The 14441-nt window shown below is 42.0% G+C and overlaps 2 protein-coding genes across 2 annotated transcripts; one reads left to right on the top strand and one right to left on the bottom strand.

Annotated features, from left to right (window-relative positions):
• Nucleotides 1–428: 428 nt before the first annotated feature.
• Nucleotides 429–4617, top strand: LOC128438279 (ATP synthase subunit alpha, mitochondrial). Its single transcript, XM_053420781.1, has 11 exons — nucleotides 429–580; nucleotides 1087–1162; nucleotides 1568–1737; nucleotides 1862–2035; nucleotides 2292–2458; nucleotides 2544–2844; nucleotides 2955–3179; nucleotides 3270–3377; nucleotides 3487–3631; nucleotides 3776–3926; nucleotides 4034–4617. The coding sequence occupies exons 1-11, from the start codon at nucleotides 521–523 to the stop codon at nucleotides 4110–4112; spliced, it is 1656 nt and encodes a 551-aa protein (XP_053276756.1). The 5' UTR covers nucleotides 429–520; the 3' UTR covers nucleotides 4113–4617.
• Nucleotides 4618–8375: 3758 nt separating this feature from the next.
• Nucleotides 8376–13888, bottom strand: LOC128438278 (phospholipid phosphatase 1). The gene is made up of 7 exons (XM_053420780.1): nucleotides 13779–13888; nucleotides 13378–13595; nucleotides 11023–11174; nucleotides 10656–10936; nucleotides 9898–9955; nucleotides 9609–9785; nucleotides 8376–9204 (listed from the first exon to the last, which is right to left on the bottom strand). The coding sequence occupies exons 1-7, from the start codon at nucleotides 13880–13882 to the stop codon at nucleotides 9079–9081; spliced, it is 1116 nt and encodes a 371-aa protein (XP_053276755.1). The 5' UTR covers nucleotides 13883–13888; the 3' UTR covers nucleotides 8376–9078.
• Between the last annotated feature and the right edge of the window lie 553 nt (nucleotides 13889–14441).

Raw genomic sequence — 14441 nt, 5'->3', positions numbered from 1 at the left:
TATTTTATTTCTCAAAAGAAAACATGATTTTCTAAATGTTATTTGTGCTATCGTGATTTATAATTCACAAACCTATAAATAGTGATAAAATAATAGAGAATAAAAACAACACTCATAGTATTATCTATATTTAATTTTTGTCTTCAATTTTTATACTTCTTATATATATATATACTTGAACAAATAAACCACAGCAAATTCCTTGTGTAAACCTGATTCTGAAAACAGAGACACAACATCATGTTTAGGTTAAAAGAAGACTGATGGGAACTTTTCAAGCTTAAGCAGTTCGACAGTATAGTATATTATAGAACAGTACAGTATAGTAAAATATAGTAAAGTATAGTAACGTACAGTATAAAAACTCTGACAGAGTCTTATCCCTGACGACAGGGGGCAACAATGAGTCGGAGCAGGAAATGTGACATGGGTGCCACATAAATAGAAGAAGAGTCCATTCAGCCATTACATTGACTCCCAGGCGGTGCAGCGGAGGACAGGTCATTAGCATCCAGACAACATGTTATCCGTGAGAGTAGCAGCAGCTTTGGCCCGGAGCCTGCCAAGAAGGGCTGGATTTGTAAGTATTCAACCTGATCAATGGACAACTCCATGTTGCATTTGCAGCGATTTACCGTAATGTCAGTGTGAACCTTGTGGGCGTGAAGGGTAACGTGAACGCTACAGGCCGCTAGCGGACTTTTCCTACCGCTGGTGAACGCGGCTTGTTTCACGCGAGTCATCCGAACTCGGTTAAAATAAAAAATACGCTGATAATTCTGCAGTGGATGTCACGGATGCGTTTGTTGACGTTGCCCTTGTGCTGCGTCAAGTCTTCGTCCTGCAGCGAGCTAGGCTACAGTTAGCAGGTATGCTAACGGTAGCAGCCGGCTAACGGCTCATTCAGCCACGCTGTGAAGGTCAGAAAGTCTGACAGCGCATGTCCCCTCCGGTGCGCCGTCAAACCTGCGTCCTGCGTTCGATCCCGCACCGGTTTCAACAGCCTCGCTGCAGATGTACACGGTGAACTTTTAATTTCGTGCAGCAAGACGTGTTATAACAATCTCTGGGACGTTATGTGCGCAGGTGTCCAAGGCTCTGCCGGCCGCCTGTGTCGGTGTCAGCCACCTCCACACACACAGACCATGGCTGCAGAAGACAGGTGAGACAGTCCACAACACCCGGACACGAGCTTTATCCTTCAACTGTCAGGCTCCCAGACATGGTCCATGAAGGTCATACTGGGATTTTAAGAGCTGTTTGGTAACTGCACTGTCACATTGACTACAGAGTTTTCTACAGGCAAACGTATTTCTTTAGAATGGTTTGACAAAGCAGCTCCTCATATTCCTAAGACTCTTGATCGCATTATTTTGTGAAATCAAACTTCAAATCAATAATTCCACCCTTAACATAATTTTCTAAATCTATTTCCATATAGGAATTTATATTAATTTATTATTTAGTTTCCGCTGTCAAATTAATCTGGGACATGTATATTATATTGACCATGTGTGCATGATAAAGCTTCCGTATTCTTACAGGTGGTTTGTCTTCTCTTTCACAGGCACAGCCGAGGTGTCCTCCATCCTGGAGGAGAAGATCTTGGGAGCCGACACCTCTGCCGACCTGGAGGAGACCGGCCGTGTGCTGTCCATCGGTGACGGTATTGCCAGAGTGTACGGGCTGAGGAATGTCCAGGCAGAAGAGATGGTGGAGTTCTCCTCCGGTCTGAAGGTACGTCTATAAACAGACAAAGAACATGGTGAACTCTTTTGTGAGAAGTATCTCAGTCTTAAATTGCCAATGTACTGTCAACTAGGAACTTGCTAACCAGGTGTAAAATGCTTTTTTCCTTCAGGGCATGTCTCTTAACTTGGAGCCTGACAACGTTGGTGTTGTGGTGTTCGGTAACGACAAGCTGATCAAGGAGGGCGACGTCGTGAAGAGAACTGGTGCCATCGTGGATGTTCCAGTCGGCGAGGAGCTGCTCGGCCGTGTGGTGGACGCTCTGGGAAATGCCATTGACGGAAAGGTCATTTGAGATATTAATGGCTTTTTAAAGACCAATAACAGATCTTCTCGATTACCATTCTTCTAAATGGTCATTGTCAAAGAAATGTCTTCATTTATTATTATGTAGTTTTTAGATTTTGAACACTTGGATCTAATTGTTTAACTGTTAATCAACATTAATGAAAAATAATTAATACCTTTTACAAAAATTTAATAGATTCTCAATTTTATCATCTTTATATGACGGCTCATTTGTTTATTAAAAACATTTTCAGGGTCCCCTGGGTTCCTCAATCCGTAGGCGTGTGGGTCTGAAGGCCCCTGGTATCATCCCCCGTATCTCTGTGAGGGAGCCCATGCAGACTGGAATCAAGGCTGTGGACAGTCTGGTGCCCATTGGCCGTGGACAGCGTGAGCTGATCATTGGTGACAGGCAGACTGGGTAAATGTTTTGATCAATAGGAACTGTAGCATTTAAAAAAATGCATAAAACTATTCTTTCAAATAATCTGGAATCTTCTCCCCAGCAAAACCGCCATTGCCATCGACACAATCATCAACCAGAAGCGTTTCAACGAAGGAACTGACGAGAAGAAGAAGTTGTACTGTATCTACGTTGCTATTGGTCAGAAGAGGTCCACTGTGGCTCAGCTGGTGAAGAGGCTGACTGACGCTGATGCCATGAAGTACACCATCGTGGTTTCTGCCACCGCCTCCGATGCTGCTCCTCTGCAGTACCTTGCCCCCTACTCCGGCTGCTCCATGGGAGAGTACTTCAGAGACAATGGCAAGCACGCCCTGATCATCTATGACGATCTGTCCAAGCAGGTACGAGCTCAGATCTCTGGGAGAACGTTCTCTCCTCATTATCAATAATGAACTTAAGGTAGTATTTCTAATTGTGACCTTTTGTAAATTAACTTCCCCCCCCTCCTCAGGCCGTTGCCTACCGTCAGATGTCCCTGCTGCTGCGTCGTCCCCCTGGTCGTGAGGCCTACCCTGGTGATGTGTTCTACCTTCACTCCCGTCTGCTGGAGAGAGCCGCCAAGATGAACGACAACTTCGGTGGTGGCTCTCTGACCGCCCTCCCCGTCATCGAGACCCAGGCCGGTGATGTGTCCGCCTACATCCCCACCAACGTCATCTCCATCACAGACGGACAGGTTGGTTTTAAAGTTCTCTCACTGCCACGTTCATGAAATGTTCTCTGTCATTATTTTATATCGGTTGTAATCGAAATGTGTTTGCTGCAGATTTTCTTGGAGACTGAGTTGTTCTACAAGGGAATCCGTCCAGCTATCAATGTGGGTCTGTCTGTGTCCAGAGTAGGCTCTGCTGCCCAGACCAAAGCCATGAAGCAGGTAACATCTTAATAAAAAAAACATCTGCATTCAAATAAAAAAATAAATAACAGCTTTTCATCAAGCAGGAAGCTTTAGTCACAATTTCTATTTCTTTTTGACCTCCTAGGTGGCTGGTACCATGAAGCTGGAGCTGGCTCAGTACCGTGAGGTGGCTGCCTTCGCCCAGTTCGGTTCTGACCTTGATGCTGCCACCCAGCAGCTCCTGAGCAGGGGTGTCAGGCTCACTGAACTGCTGAAGCAGGGACAGTACTGTGAGTGTTAATTACAATTTCCTTTTCTCACTTACAGCACCGTATTGTCCATAGCGGCAAGAAAGGACATTTTTAAATGTAATCAACAGTTGTCTTTATGAAAGCTTAATTGGACCCCTGAACTGTCTCTGCCCTTGCCTCCAGGTCCCATGGCCATCGAGGAGCAGGTAACAGTCATCTATGCTGGTGTCAGAGGTCACTTGGACAAGATGGAGCCTAGCAAGATCACAAGGTTCGAGAAGGCTTTCCTGCAGCACGTCCTCAGCCAGCACCAGGCCCTCCTCACTTCAATCAGGTGAGATTTGTTTTCCTGCTTAAGAAATACATACATGTCATACTAAATACCGGTCATATTTGCATGTTTTAAATAAACAACATTTTTTTAACTGTTTTCTGTTTCAGAGTGGACGGCATGATCTCGGAGGCATCAGATGCTACACTGAAGCAGCTTGTACTGACCTTCCTGTCCACCTTTGAGTAATGGATAGCACTTCTGTCGTTCTTCAGTGAGCTCCCTGTCTTTGTCCCAGTTATGCTTATATATGTGAACCCACTGAAGGCCAAAACCTCCATGTACAGATTTCTCCAAATAAAATTTTACAACCCTACCGTGCTGTAAAATGCTTCTGACTGTGCACTTCGCTTAGCTGCAGCAAGTAAAGTGTTTAGTTTGGAGCCCTCGGAGCAGATTTCACCAGTGACAGAAGAGTTGGAGTCATGTGAGAAGTACAAACGCATTAAATGTGTTTATTTGTATTTCATTGTACCAAAATATAACATGTGTAGCAACAAGAGTCATCTGCTGTTTACTGTAATGAATTGTTCATAAGAGGGTAAATTAGTGAGTTGAGGTTTCTGGACTAGAATCTGTTCACTTCTGGTTTCAGAGTATGAGAAAAGAAAGTGCTAGCCTAGTTTTAACTGGGATGGAAATAATGCGGTGAAGTGTTTGATACTATGGTAATAAACTCACAGTTACAACCCAACTTGAATTGTCTGTATTATTTAGAACTTATTAGTTCAATTTATAGTGTTTAGTGAGTTCTTAAATCTATATTTCAAAATATGTCAAGTGTATTTCAAAGTGGGATTGTGACAAATTCATTACTTAATATAATTTAATTGTCATTTTGGCAATGTGAAAAAACTCTTAATTTCTTGTAGCCCAACATATTTAGGATTGTTTGACTAAAATCAAGTTTAATTTATTACCTCCTCACATTTGAAAAACTAAATACATTATTCATAGTATACTAATGTATTGTAATTTCGTTTTAAAACAAACCACCAAAAATGGTATTTATACTCAAACTAATCAAACATACTTTTTTGTATCAATAGAATGATCAGGGTTTAGGTTAGATTTTTTTTTTTTTAAGCATGAAACCTGTCTCTTGCAAAAAAGTTTTGTGCGGAGTTTACATCATTCATGTCCACTAGGTGGCCCTAGAACCCACAAAGAAGACTGAGGTGTTCAGGTCCAACAAAGTTTCAACTGTGGTAGTGGGAGAAGAAGTCACATCTCACTGTGGAGTTGAGATTATGCATTCATACCTTAGTAAAAGTACAAACGCATAAAAATTTTACTTATAAGTAACAAAAGTAAAAGTTGTCATGTAGATTGGTTAATTTAAAAAAAAGTGTTCCTGATGAAAAGGGAAAAGAGCATCATGTAAAATGTTTACTAAAGAGCGATCAGATTACAGCCTTGTATTTCCTCCACCACAACCTTAAAGAATTGTATGGAAATTTAGTTGTGAGGGCAGAAGTACGTTAGTGGTCCCAACCTGCTCCTTTCACGTCTCCCACTGAGGACATATTTCCCTCTCTGAGGTCAATTTGTCTTTTCTACTTCTCTATTTGAGGCCGTCATCTAAAACAGGAACCAAATTAAAATGACACGGCTGTTGCTTAAGTCAAGAGTTTGTCTCTGAGTGATTCTATTTGAAAATTCGAAACATCCCTCTCTCACGGGTGGAGTTCAACCCCATTAACCTTCCTGTTCTTCTTTCAATCTGTTCGGTCTCTAGGGTCACACCAGGGGCCTCACAGGAGCCTGACAGCGGCCAGCACGAGGTCATTTGATTTGTCACAAACTCAAAAATAAAACTGTCAGGAGCATTGAGTGAGGAGGAAATTAAAAATCCGAACTGGAGACAATTGTTTCAGGGACCGTTCTTTAAATGCTGTCATTGCACGCTGCTCTCTGAGTGGCCTGTTTGTGCAGCAGCATCACTGCCTGGCCAGATAAAGTGACACATGTGACAGTGAATGGAGCTGCTCTCAATGAGAACTATTGTGGAGGTCAGCGTGACCACAAGAGAGAGCTGTGTGGAGCAGCAGACAATACGACAGCTCCGATTTGAGACACAACAAGACGCACAGAGAACTTCTTCAATGGCCAAACACTCCTGGCTTCTCTTTTTGTCATTGGACAGGGAGAGTGAGGACAGAGAGAGATGAAGAAAGTAGAGGAATGACTGGGACTCGAACCAGGGACTCACTGAATCATGACACAGCATCCAACATCTTTACAATTTCACAAGAATTAGTTGACTCTATTTACTAATCTAATGATTAATGTTTGTGAGGTACAGCAGAAATTAGTCTGGTTTATAGATGGTTTCTTGCTATTTTTCAAAATAGGCACGTAAGGAGGGGCTGTCAGAAACAGCTACTTTCAAAAACAATTTGAGGTGCATTGTCTTTTTCAGATTGTTATAGATGACTAACTTTAGCTGATGACTTACAGACTGAGAAACTCCTTATTCTTCATTTATGGCCTTACAGCATTTATAACTGCAGACTTAGAAATATCTCCTTTATGAAAGTGCCACCATGTGGGAGGCACATTTTCCACAACTTGGGAACCCAGACGTCCACAATCGTCTGGAAAAGACTTGCACAGCAATAGTTAAAACAGTTTTTAAAGCCTGTGCCTTATCAGAAAGAGCAATAGAAAACCCAGCTGTTCATATTCCCCCCCAATCAGCCATGAGCATTGAAACCATTTGTGTCTTAAATGTGAACAAGGAAGTGCTGTTATGCCTCCAAATCTAATCTGTTCATTAGAGTCACCAGATTTCCGTTGAGAAAGAGAAAATGGAAACTCTCCAAAAAGGAAATTCTAAAATGTACCTCACTGGCAAATCCCTAAGAATCACATGCAATTATAATTTATGTGTTGAGTGTGAGAATGACTCAGGAAGTGAAAATGAGGAAACACGAGACAGTGAATTGAAGCAAAGAGGAGAATGATGACTCTCTGAAGAGGGTCACATCTTTTGGCTCCGTGTGTTTCCATTTATCTGCTGCACCAGTCCCCTTGTTAGAGCCTTGTCTGGCTTTTATTAAAGTTTACCATTAAGTAAATTAAGTTTTCCTGTAATATGTAAATTAAGCCATCCATTCGCCAGCTGTCTGAGGCTGATGTGTTGCCACTAACACATTATAAGTACCTGGATTAACTGTTCAGCCATAAATAGACAGAAGCAGGAGTTACAGAAACAATAAAATAAAGATAAAACAAGTAATATTGTGTTTTGGTCACTGCTCACAAGTCACAGAGTTATGATAACTCCAACGAATGAAGCTGTTATTTTTCACATGTCTGTGGTTATGATCTACTTGTCAAGACCAACCGTTTGAGACATGTGACATGTAATACACTTTGAGAATCCAGTTTCCATTATAATGTCATACTTCAATTTGAAGTCTATCTAAACAAAACGTATCTATTTATCTATCTATCGTCCTCTTTCTATCTCTCTCTCTCTCTCTCTCTCTATCTATCTATCTATGCCTCAGTTGCACTCTCTCTCTCTCTGTCTGTTTTTGCTTGTATAGCCTATGTGTCCTTCCTCCTGTACATAACATGCACACTGTCCGTATATTGTGTATATATTGTATTGCATATTGTATATTGTCTACATATTGTACTAGTATAGTATCACCAAATTCCCTGTGTGTGTTATCTCACTTCCCCATTTTCGGATTCTGACCCTGTTACCCACAGGATTTCGTTTCCTCTGGTTGAGACTGAACAGGCCGAGTCCTGCATGTCCTGGAGTCAACCTGTGCTGGAGGTGCACAGATGAATCTCAAATGTCCTGGTGACACACACATACCTGTGTTTTTCCCGGAGCACACAACTATGACAGAGGAGGTGAGTCTCCAGTTGTTTAACTGTGACGTGGACTCGTTTGTGTGTTTTTGGTTCAAGATGACAAGCCATCGATAACGTGAAGTTGAAAATTATGACCTTTGCTTTATTTATTTTAAATCTCTCAGTCGCTGTAATAGGATTAAACCTCGGAGGCAGCAGGTCCTTACCTCGGGACAAACAGTCAAGGATCAGCACCCCCCCGCTGACAGAAGTGTCCTTGGCTTTGGCACAGCCAGGTTGTGCAGTGATGAGCCTGTTTGTTTATAGGCTGACAGCCGCTTGACCCCCATATCCATGACACCAGTGGGATAACAAACAAACCAACGCCAGGAGGAGTGTCCTCATGTCTGCACGGTTGTGGTTTGTGTGGTCGATGTGCACAGACAGAGGAGGTGGTCTCTGGGGATACCTTACTTTCAGGTCTGCATTTGTGAGACCCGTGTTCATGAATCACTTTCCTGTTTGACGCCCACATACCTGACTCTACAGTCTTTGTGTTTACTGGAAAAACATCATCACTCCTCATTATATCTGCCTCACATTCTCCACAAACAAAACGCACAAATCATTTCCCCCACATTTCTATAAGTAGCAAAATGGAATCTCCTTTTATTTGTCTCATTTTTTTCCAGCACTGCCTCTGTTGAAAGCTTCAGCGTGGACAAAAACACACAGAGCGCTTCATACAAAAAAAACACACAAGAGGGTCATAACAGCAGCTAGCAGCAAACTGACCAAGGCAGAGAAATTAAAATAAGATATGGAGTTCAAGCTCCATTTTCATTTTAAGAAGAGTCCAGGTTTTCTTCTTCCTCACAGGTGCCAGGCTCTCTACAAGCCTGCTTGCAGTGCGCACACAGACGCTCATTATATTCTGGGCAAAAGGAATTTCAAGGATGGCAGCGTCAGACCAATATAAACTAGAAACCACATTTCCAACAAGTGTACACTGTGACCCCCCCCCCCCCCCCCCCCGCTCCACTGTATTTTGCCGCGTCATTCCATGATTATTTGTATTATGTTGGATTAAGGCAGAAATTTGAAGAAATTCTGGCTCCTTTATATCTCAGTACAGTGCGAGTTCGGCCTTATGCATAAAACTTTCCACCCTGCAGCTAAAGTTTACCAGCGACAACAAAGTAAGCGTGCGGGCCGCAGTGTTGATGAGATGCACAGAAACAGCCGGCGGTGGAAGTCAAAGACCTGTGATGTGTTCAGGTCCACTCGGGTGGTTCTTAGAGATACAGGCCCTGAGCAGAATTGCCCCTTTGAGGCCTTGGGTTCAGTCAGTGCTGCCATAGTGGTTCAAAATGGAGGGGCTCTCATGTAACGAGCTGGGCGAGGATTCTTCCTCCTGTGAAACCACCGCATCCACCGGCTGCTCAAAGAAGTCGGACACGCAAAACACCTGCAGAAAAACAAGCAGCAGAATTACCAGTCATCCTGTTCTGTTCTCTATAGTGTTTCTGTCTAGAACATTTTAATTTATTTTTACTTTGAACTATTTACTGAATTATATGTTTATTAGAGCCTGATAAAAATCTGCAGATATGAACCTTCACATGGGTTAATGACAGTGTTTAGGTTTGCTGACATGAAAAAACATATTTTAGGGAGAATCTTGTGAAAAATGAAACACAAAACATCTGGAATGTTTTCATTTGATTTGAATGGTTAAGCTATAAAGAAACATGGCATTTTAAAAGAGTAAACTTCAGATGATTTTTTCTGACCTTATAACTACAACTGTCTGGACTTTCACTGAACGGTTCTGCTTTTCCATGACCTAATAGATGTCTCAGTGAAACTTACTGTGAAGACAGCCACTAAACCGCCCTGCAGGAGGCCGGTGAACACATCGCTCCAGTGATGTTTGTAGTCAGACACCCGGGACAGACCCACATACACAGCAGTCGCAATCAGGAAGAACTGGATGGTGGGACGCAGGAGCCGCGCCCACTGTGACAGCAGTCTGGCTTGAATGTACAGCTATAAATAGAGCAAAAATATATGTTACAATCAAATTAATATGAGCATTAACTCATATGTAATCAAATTCAGGCTGTAGGGAGCTATTGAAGAAAATACTAGATGTACTTACTACGAGGAACAGCATGCAGTACATAGAGAAGGACGAGTGGCCAGAGTAGAAGGACAGTCTGCAAAAGAGATAAGAAATAAAATCAGGCACAATCACATTACTCAATATTATTAGAGGAATGTCACCAAGTTATCTCGGCTCAATCTTTAAATTGTGACCTACACGAAGGAAGTTTATCTTTTCATTGCCATTTGTTTGTGTGCTGTCTGGGTTAGTCAAAAATGACTTAACTGTTTTGCATGAAGTTTTATGGAAGGCGGATCCAAGAATTTTTGTCACAAGTTTTAACATGGTGAGAGGTATGCGCTCTGCGAGAGCCTTTCCAGTTGAGAAATAGACTAAACTGGGAGCAGAGTTTAAAATACGTGGCCAGGTAGACAGGGTCTAATGAAAAGACCCTGTTACACACATTGGTTCACGTTTTTAATTCCTTTTCTCATAAGTAAATCGCAGATGTTCATATTCTAGACCTAAAACCTTCAATGTTACTTTTGGTAGATATAATGCTGCTGTGGCAATGAATGAATTCTCCAGACATTTCCCTGCTGTTTTCATCTTTTCACAACAGCCCTGGCAGGACAAAAACTCCAGAGGAAATGATTTGGACATTTGAATTCTGTAGTTCAATAAACGTCTGAAAGCAGCTTTAGTGTATCAGGCTCCGATTGTAGTATAAGTTTCTGATTTAAAGGAAATTAAATCAGTTGTGTGTCTCTTTCAGAAGCGTCTCTCTGTGATTTCATGTCGGGGACCATTACCTGGCCTCATCTACCAGAAACTTGTCTCCAGTGCAGGTGAAGTTCTCGATGTATCCTCCAGTTTTACAGTTGATACGATCCCACTCCGGCTGGCACACAGCCACGAAGTTAGGACGCAGACGGCCGATGGAGTACTTGGCGACGTCCGTCAGGGACTGGCTAGCGGCGGCTCCAAACACGTAGCTCCCCACCGCCTTGTAGACGCACGCCACATATTTGGTCCCTAAAGACTGTTTCTTGACGCGGGACAAGTAGACGGAAAGGCACTCGCCACAGACGACCTGCAACAGAGTTTAAAACGTTACGGGAAAGCTTCTCAAATGAAAAACAGTTGCGTCCAAATTCGAGGAGAGAAACACTGACTTACCACAATGAGCGTGAAGGGGATCATGACCCCTCCCAGCAGCTGGTAGGAGATGGTGTCCTCTTTGAGCGGGTACCTGATGGACTCATCGTTACAGAAGAAGCCCCGTTTGAAAGGGTTGTGTTGTGGGGTCAGGATGAAAAACGGAAGTCCAACTGTTAAAATAAAAGAAAGAGACAGATGATGACATATAAAATATATCATGATAAAAACATATTTTTACTCAAGCAGCAAAAACACGACACGATACTCTGATGATCCACTGTTATTGTTGCACTATGCTTATAATTTAGTCGAATCAGGAAACGTGACATGTTGAGATAACACGAGCACTTCCCCGCTTAAAGAAAAGGTTGAGTTCTTTCATAAGTGGCTCTCGTCGGTTTCATTTAGCAACGAGCGGAATTCTCTGTGTTCAAAGGAACAGACGTTGCACAATAACTGAATTAGGCGCCCGAGGCCTTGAATTACAACAGAGCAATATTACACGAGATCTCAGGAGGGACGTGATGGAGCCACACCACCTTATTTGGTCACGTTCAGTCTTTCTGTAAACCGAACTTAAGTGGAGAAAAACGAAGAGTATGATCGGTGAGAATCATCCCAGTTTTTATCTGCAGGAGAATCACCATCAAAGCTTAATCTCAGTTACACATTCTTTATTCACATTCCTTCACAATTTGTTTTGGATGCAGCTTTCCTGAAAGATAAGAAACTCGACTGTCGGCTAAACTGCAGTCGGGTTTTTCCTTCCTGGGCATTCACCCAGGTCTGAACACTAGCATCGAGGTTTTGGGGCAACATGAGTTACCAAACAGTCACAGGCCATTGTTTGGGCCTGTTAGTTTAAACCAGCTGCAGATCAAATTACACTGACTGCAGTCTTTTGAAACTCTGATCTAAAGCTGAGTGGGAATGACAACAAGGGACTGAGCTGATGTGATCATGGAGTTAATCTTCCAAAATACTATTTACTGCGACCGGGATGAGTCTGTCGCCCGCCTGAAAGGAGTCAAAGATAAACGCTGCAGAGAAAAGAGGGAGCATAACAAGGAGAAAGTATAGAAGCAAAGGAATAATATTCATTATTTCATTCTTTATTTTTGTTATTTTTGATTGTGTGCACTAGAGCCGGACCGGTATGGATATCTGGAGGCCGATAACGACTATAGGGAATAAAAATACAACCAGATAAACAGCTCTTAAACAAAAGAATTATAAGTAAAATAAAAGTTCACAAAATGGCGAATGTCTGCAAACATCAACACAGACACCTATACGTTTGTGAAAGGCTAAATTAGTCTCTGTTTTTGATTGGGTTGTGTGTTAGTATGTAAGTATTGATTAAGCCCTTTAAGTTGCTGTGTTATTAAGTGTTTAATATATATATATGTGGTATGCAGATATCATAATCGTGAAACCACATTTGAGTGAAAATGAGAAGACATGAGCTTGTGAGACCACGAAAACCATGAAGCAGATGGTGCCAAGATATTAATTGGGATTTCTATATTCTGCCTGTTTGACCCCATTAAATGAGACAAGGACATTTAATTAAAAAATTGGTCTGAAAAAGTTGAAAATCTAATTTTATTTGACAAATTGAATATTGCGACTAGATACCAGACAACTCATGTCTGAGTATGTATTCAGTTTCCAACATTAAGATCTGTTTAAAAGCAATAACTTAAGAACCATAGAAAATGTAAATCACGTGAACTAGTAACTGAGAACACGCTCAGTTGTGTATAACTACAGATTATTTCCCTCATAATATTTCTGTACTTTAACTGAAGTTCAGTGTTGACGTAGTGTTTTGAGATCTGTCTTATTTACACGACACAACACAAGGACTACACCCTTGTTTTATACTGGGAAGATAGTGTAAATAGAGATTATTGCCGCCATCTCCACAGCAATATGAGAATACAGGTTTCCTGTTTTATTGTATATCTGTGACTCACAGCTTTTTTAATGTGTTTACCTCAGTGTGCCTGCAGCAGTGTCTGACATTCTGCTGCTGCGTGTGTCTGTGCTGTGATTACAGTCCAAACACTGAGCTAAAAATAAAGCTTTGCTTGAAGGGGGGAAAAAAAGGAAAATCACACACAGGCTGGTACTTTGTTGCGTATTTTTTTTATTTTTTTTCCATCTTCCTTCCTGGTTCCCTCAACCTAGAGAACCCTGCAGGCTCATGTCTGTGGCGTTCATGCAAATACATTTTTGAATGAATTTGCTTCACCAACCTCCTCGCATACGTCAACTCCTTCTATTTGTGTTAGGTAAATAAAAGAAAGAGTGTGAAGCCCCTTCTGGGAATAAACGAGAGGGATTAACCGGGCAGGGGATTATACACACCCAGGATGAGGCAGGTCAAATCCAGCAGGATGAGAGGGATCCCTGAGGCTTCAAACATGTTGCGTCCTCCTGTTCTTCCTCCTCCTCTTCTTCCTTCTCCTCTTCCTCTGGGGTACGTCTTGGTACAAAAAGCCCGGTCCTCCCGGTCCAGGCGCTCTGGACTGTCCCGGCTGTTTTCAGGCCAGACGAGACGCAGCTTTTCTGCCGCACATGTCTCACTGTCCCAGCAGGAAAGTGAAAAACACCAGAATCATTGTCCTGCCAGGGGACTGGATTCTGTCCCAGAAAACTACAGCTACCAGGGGAGGTTTCGTTTTTCTTTCCTTTAATAAAAAAAAATACAGAAACTAAACACTACAAAGTCTAGATCTAGTCTAACACCAGCACAGGGAGCCGCTCACCCTTCCGTCTGCTCACACACCATCATAATAACACTGAGCTCATCCTCCAGTCCCGTCCGCACATGAGACATGTCCTCGGACTCTGAGCCCCTCCACTGATTCATCACGCCTTCACTGCGCCTCGGAAAAAACAGTGTCGCAGGGGAAGCAACATGGTGAATGCCAGGGGTCAATGAAAAGATCAAACAGATCAGATGCAACACCAACAGTAGTTCGGTGAAAAGCATGTATGTTAATTAAATAATTAAAGAATGAGGCCATTTTATTATTAAAACACCTTTCGTAGACAGAGGTAGATTCAAGGTGCTGTAAAAACAAAAACCTGTTTTCAAATATAAAGCAGACTTGTTAAGTTATTCTAAAATGAGATAACCTTGTAAATCCTCAATAAAGCAATCAAGGACATTATATTTACAAGGTAAACAGTATATATATATATTTTAAATAGTAATGCACATATAAGATATTGAAATTGTAAAAGTTTGATGCTGGTGCACCTGGAGCAGGAAGGTATGAGGATTGTATCCGAGGGCACATGTCGTATTTCCCATGCAGCTTGTACCTTTAACACTCTATCCAATATATGATAAAGTATAATAAAGTATAGAATAACTATAAAAAAATATTATTTGTTCACTGGGAGACTAGTCACATACAATGAAC

Source organism: Pleuronectes platessa, chromosome 4 (assembly GCF_947347685.1).
Source record: "Pleuronectes platessa chromosome 4, fPlePla1.1, whole genome shotgun sequence".
Taxonomy (NCBI): Eukaryota; Metazoa; Chordata; class Actinopteri; order Pleuronectiformes; family Pleuronectidae; genus Pleuronectes; species Pleuronectes platessa.
The sequence above is the reverse complement of the archived record's forward strand: the minus strand, read 5'-3'. Positions and strand labels throughout refer to the sequence as shown.

What these genes read in the sequence shown, in the direction of transcription:
- LOC128438279 (XM_053420781.1), top strand. Translation starts at nt 521, where the DNA reads ATGTTATCCGTGAGAGTAGCAGCAGCTTTGGCCCGGAGCCTGCCAAGA. An exon ending in TGCCAAGAAGGGCTGGATTT is followed by an intron (nt 581 to 1,086) that starts GTAAGTATTCAA and finishes TTATGTGCGCAG; the next exon opens with GTGTCCAAGGCTCTGCCGGC. An exon ending in GAAATGCCATTGACGGAAAG is followed by an intron (nt 2,036 to 2,291) that starts GTCATTTGAGAT and finishes AAACATTTTCAG; the next exon opens with GGTCCCCTGGGTTCCTCAAT.
- LOC128438278 (XM_053420780.1), bottom strand. Translation starts at nt 13,882, where the DNA reads ATGAATCAGTGGAGGGGCTCAGAGTCCGAGGACATGTCTCATGTGCGG. An exon ending in GTGTGTGAGCAGACGGAAGG is followed by an intron (nt 13,596 to 13,778) that starts GTGAGCGGCTCC and finishes CTGCTGGGACAG; the next exon opens with TGAGACATGTGCGGCAGAAA. An exon ending in ACTGCATGCTGTTCCTCGTA is followed by an intron (nt 9,786 to 9,897) that starts GTAAGTACATCT and finishes CTCTATTTATAG; the next exon opens with CTGTACATTCAAGCCAGACT.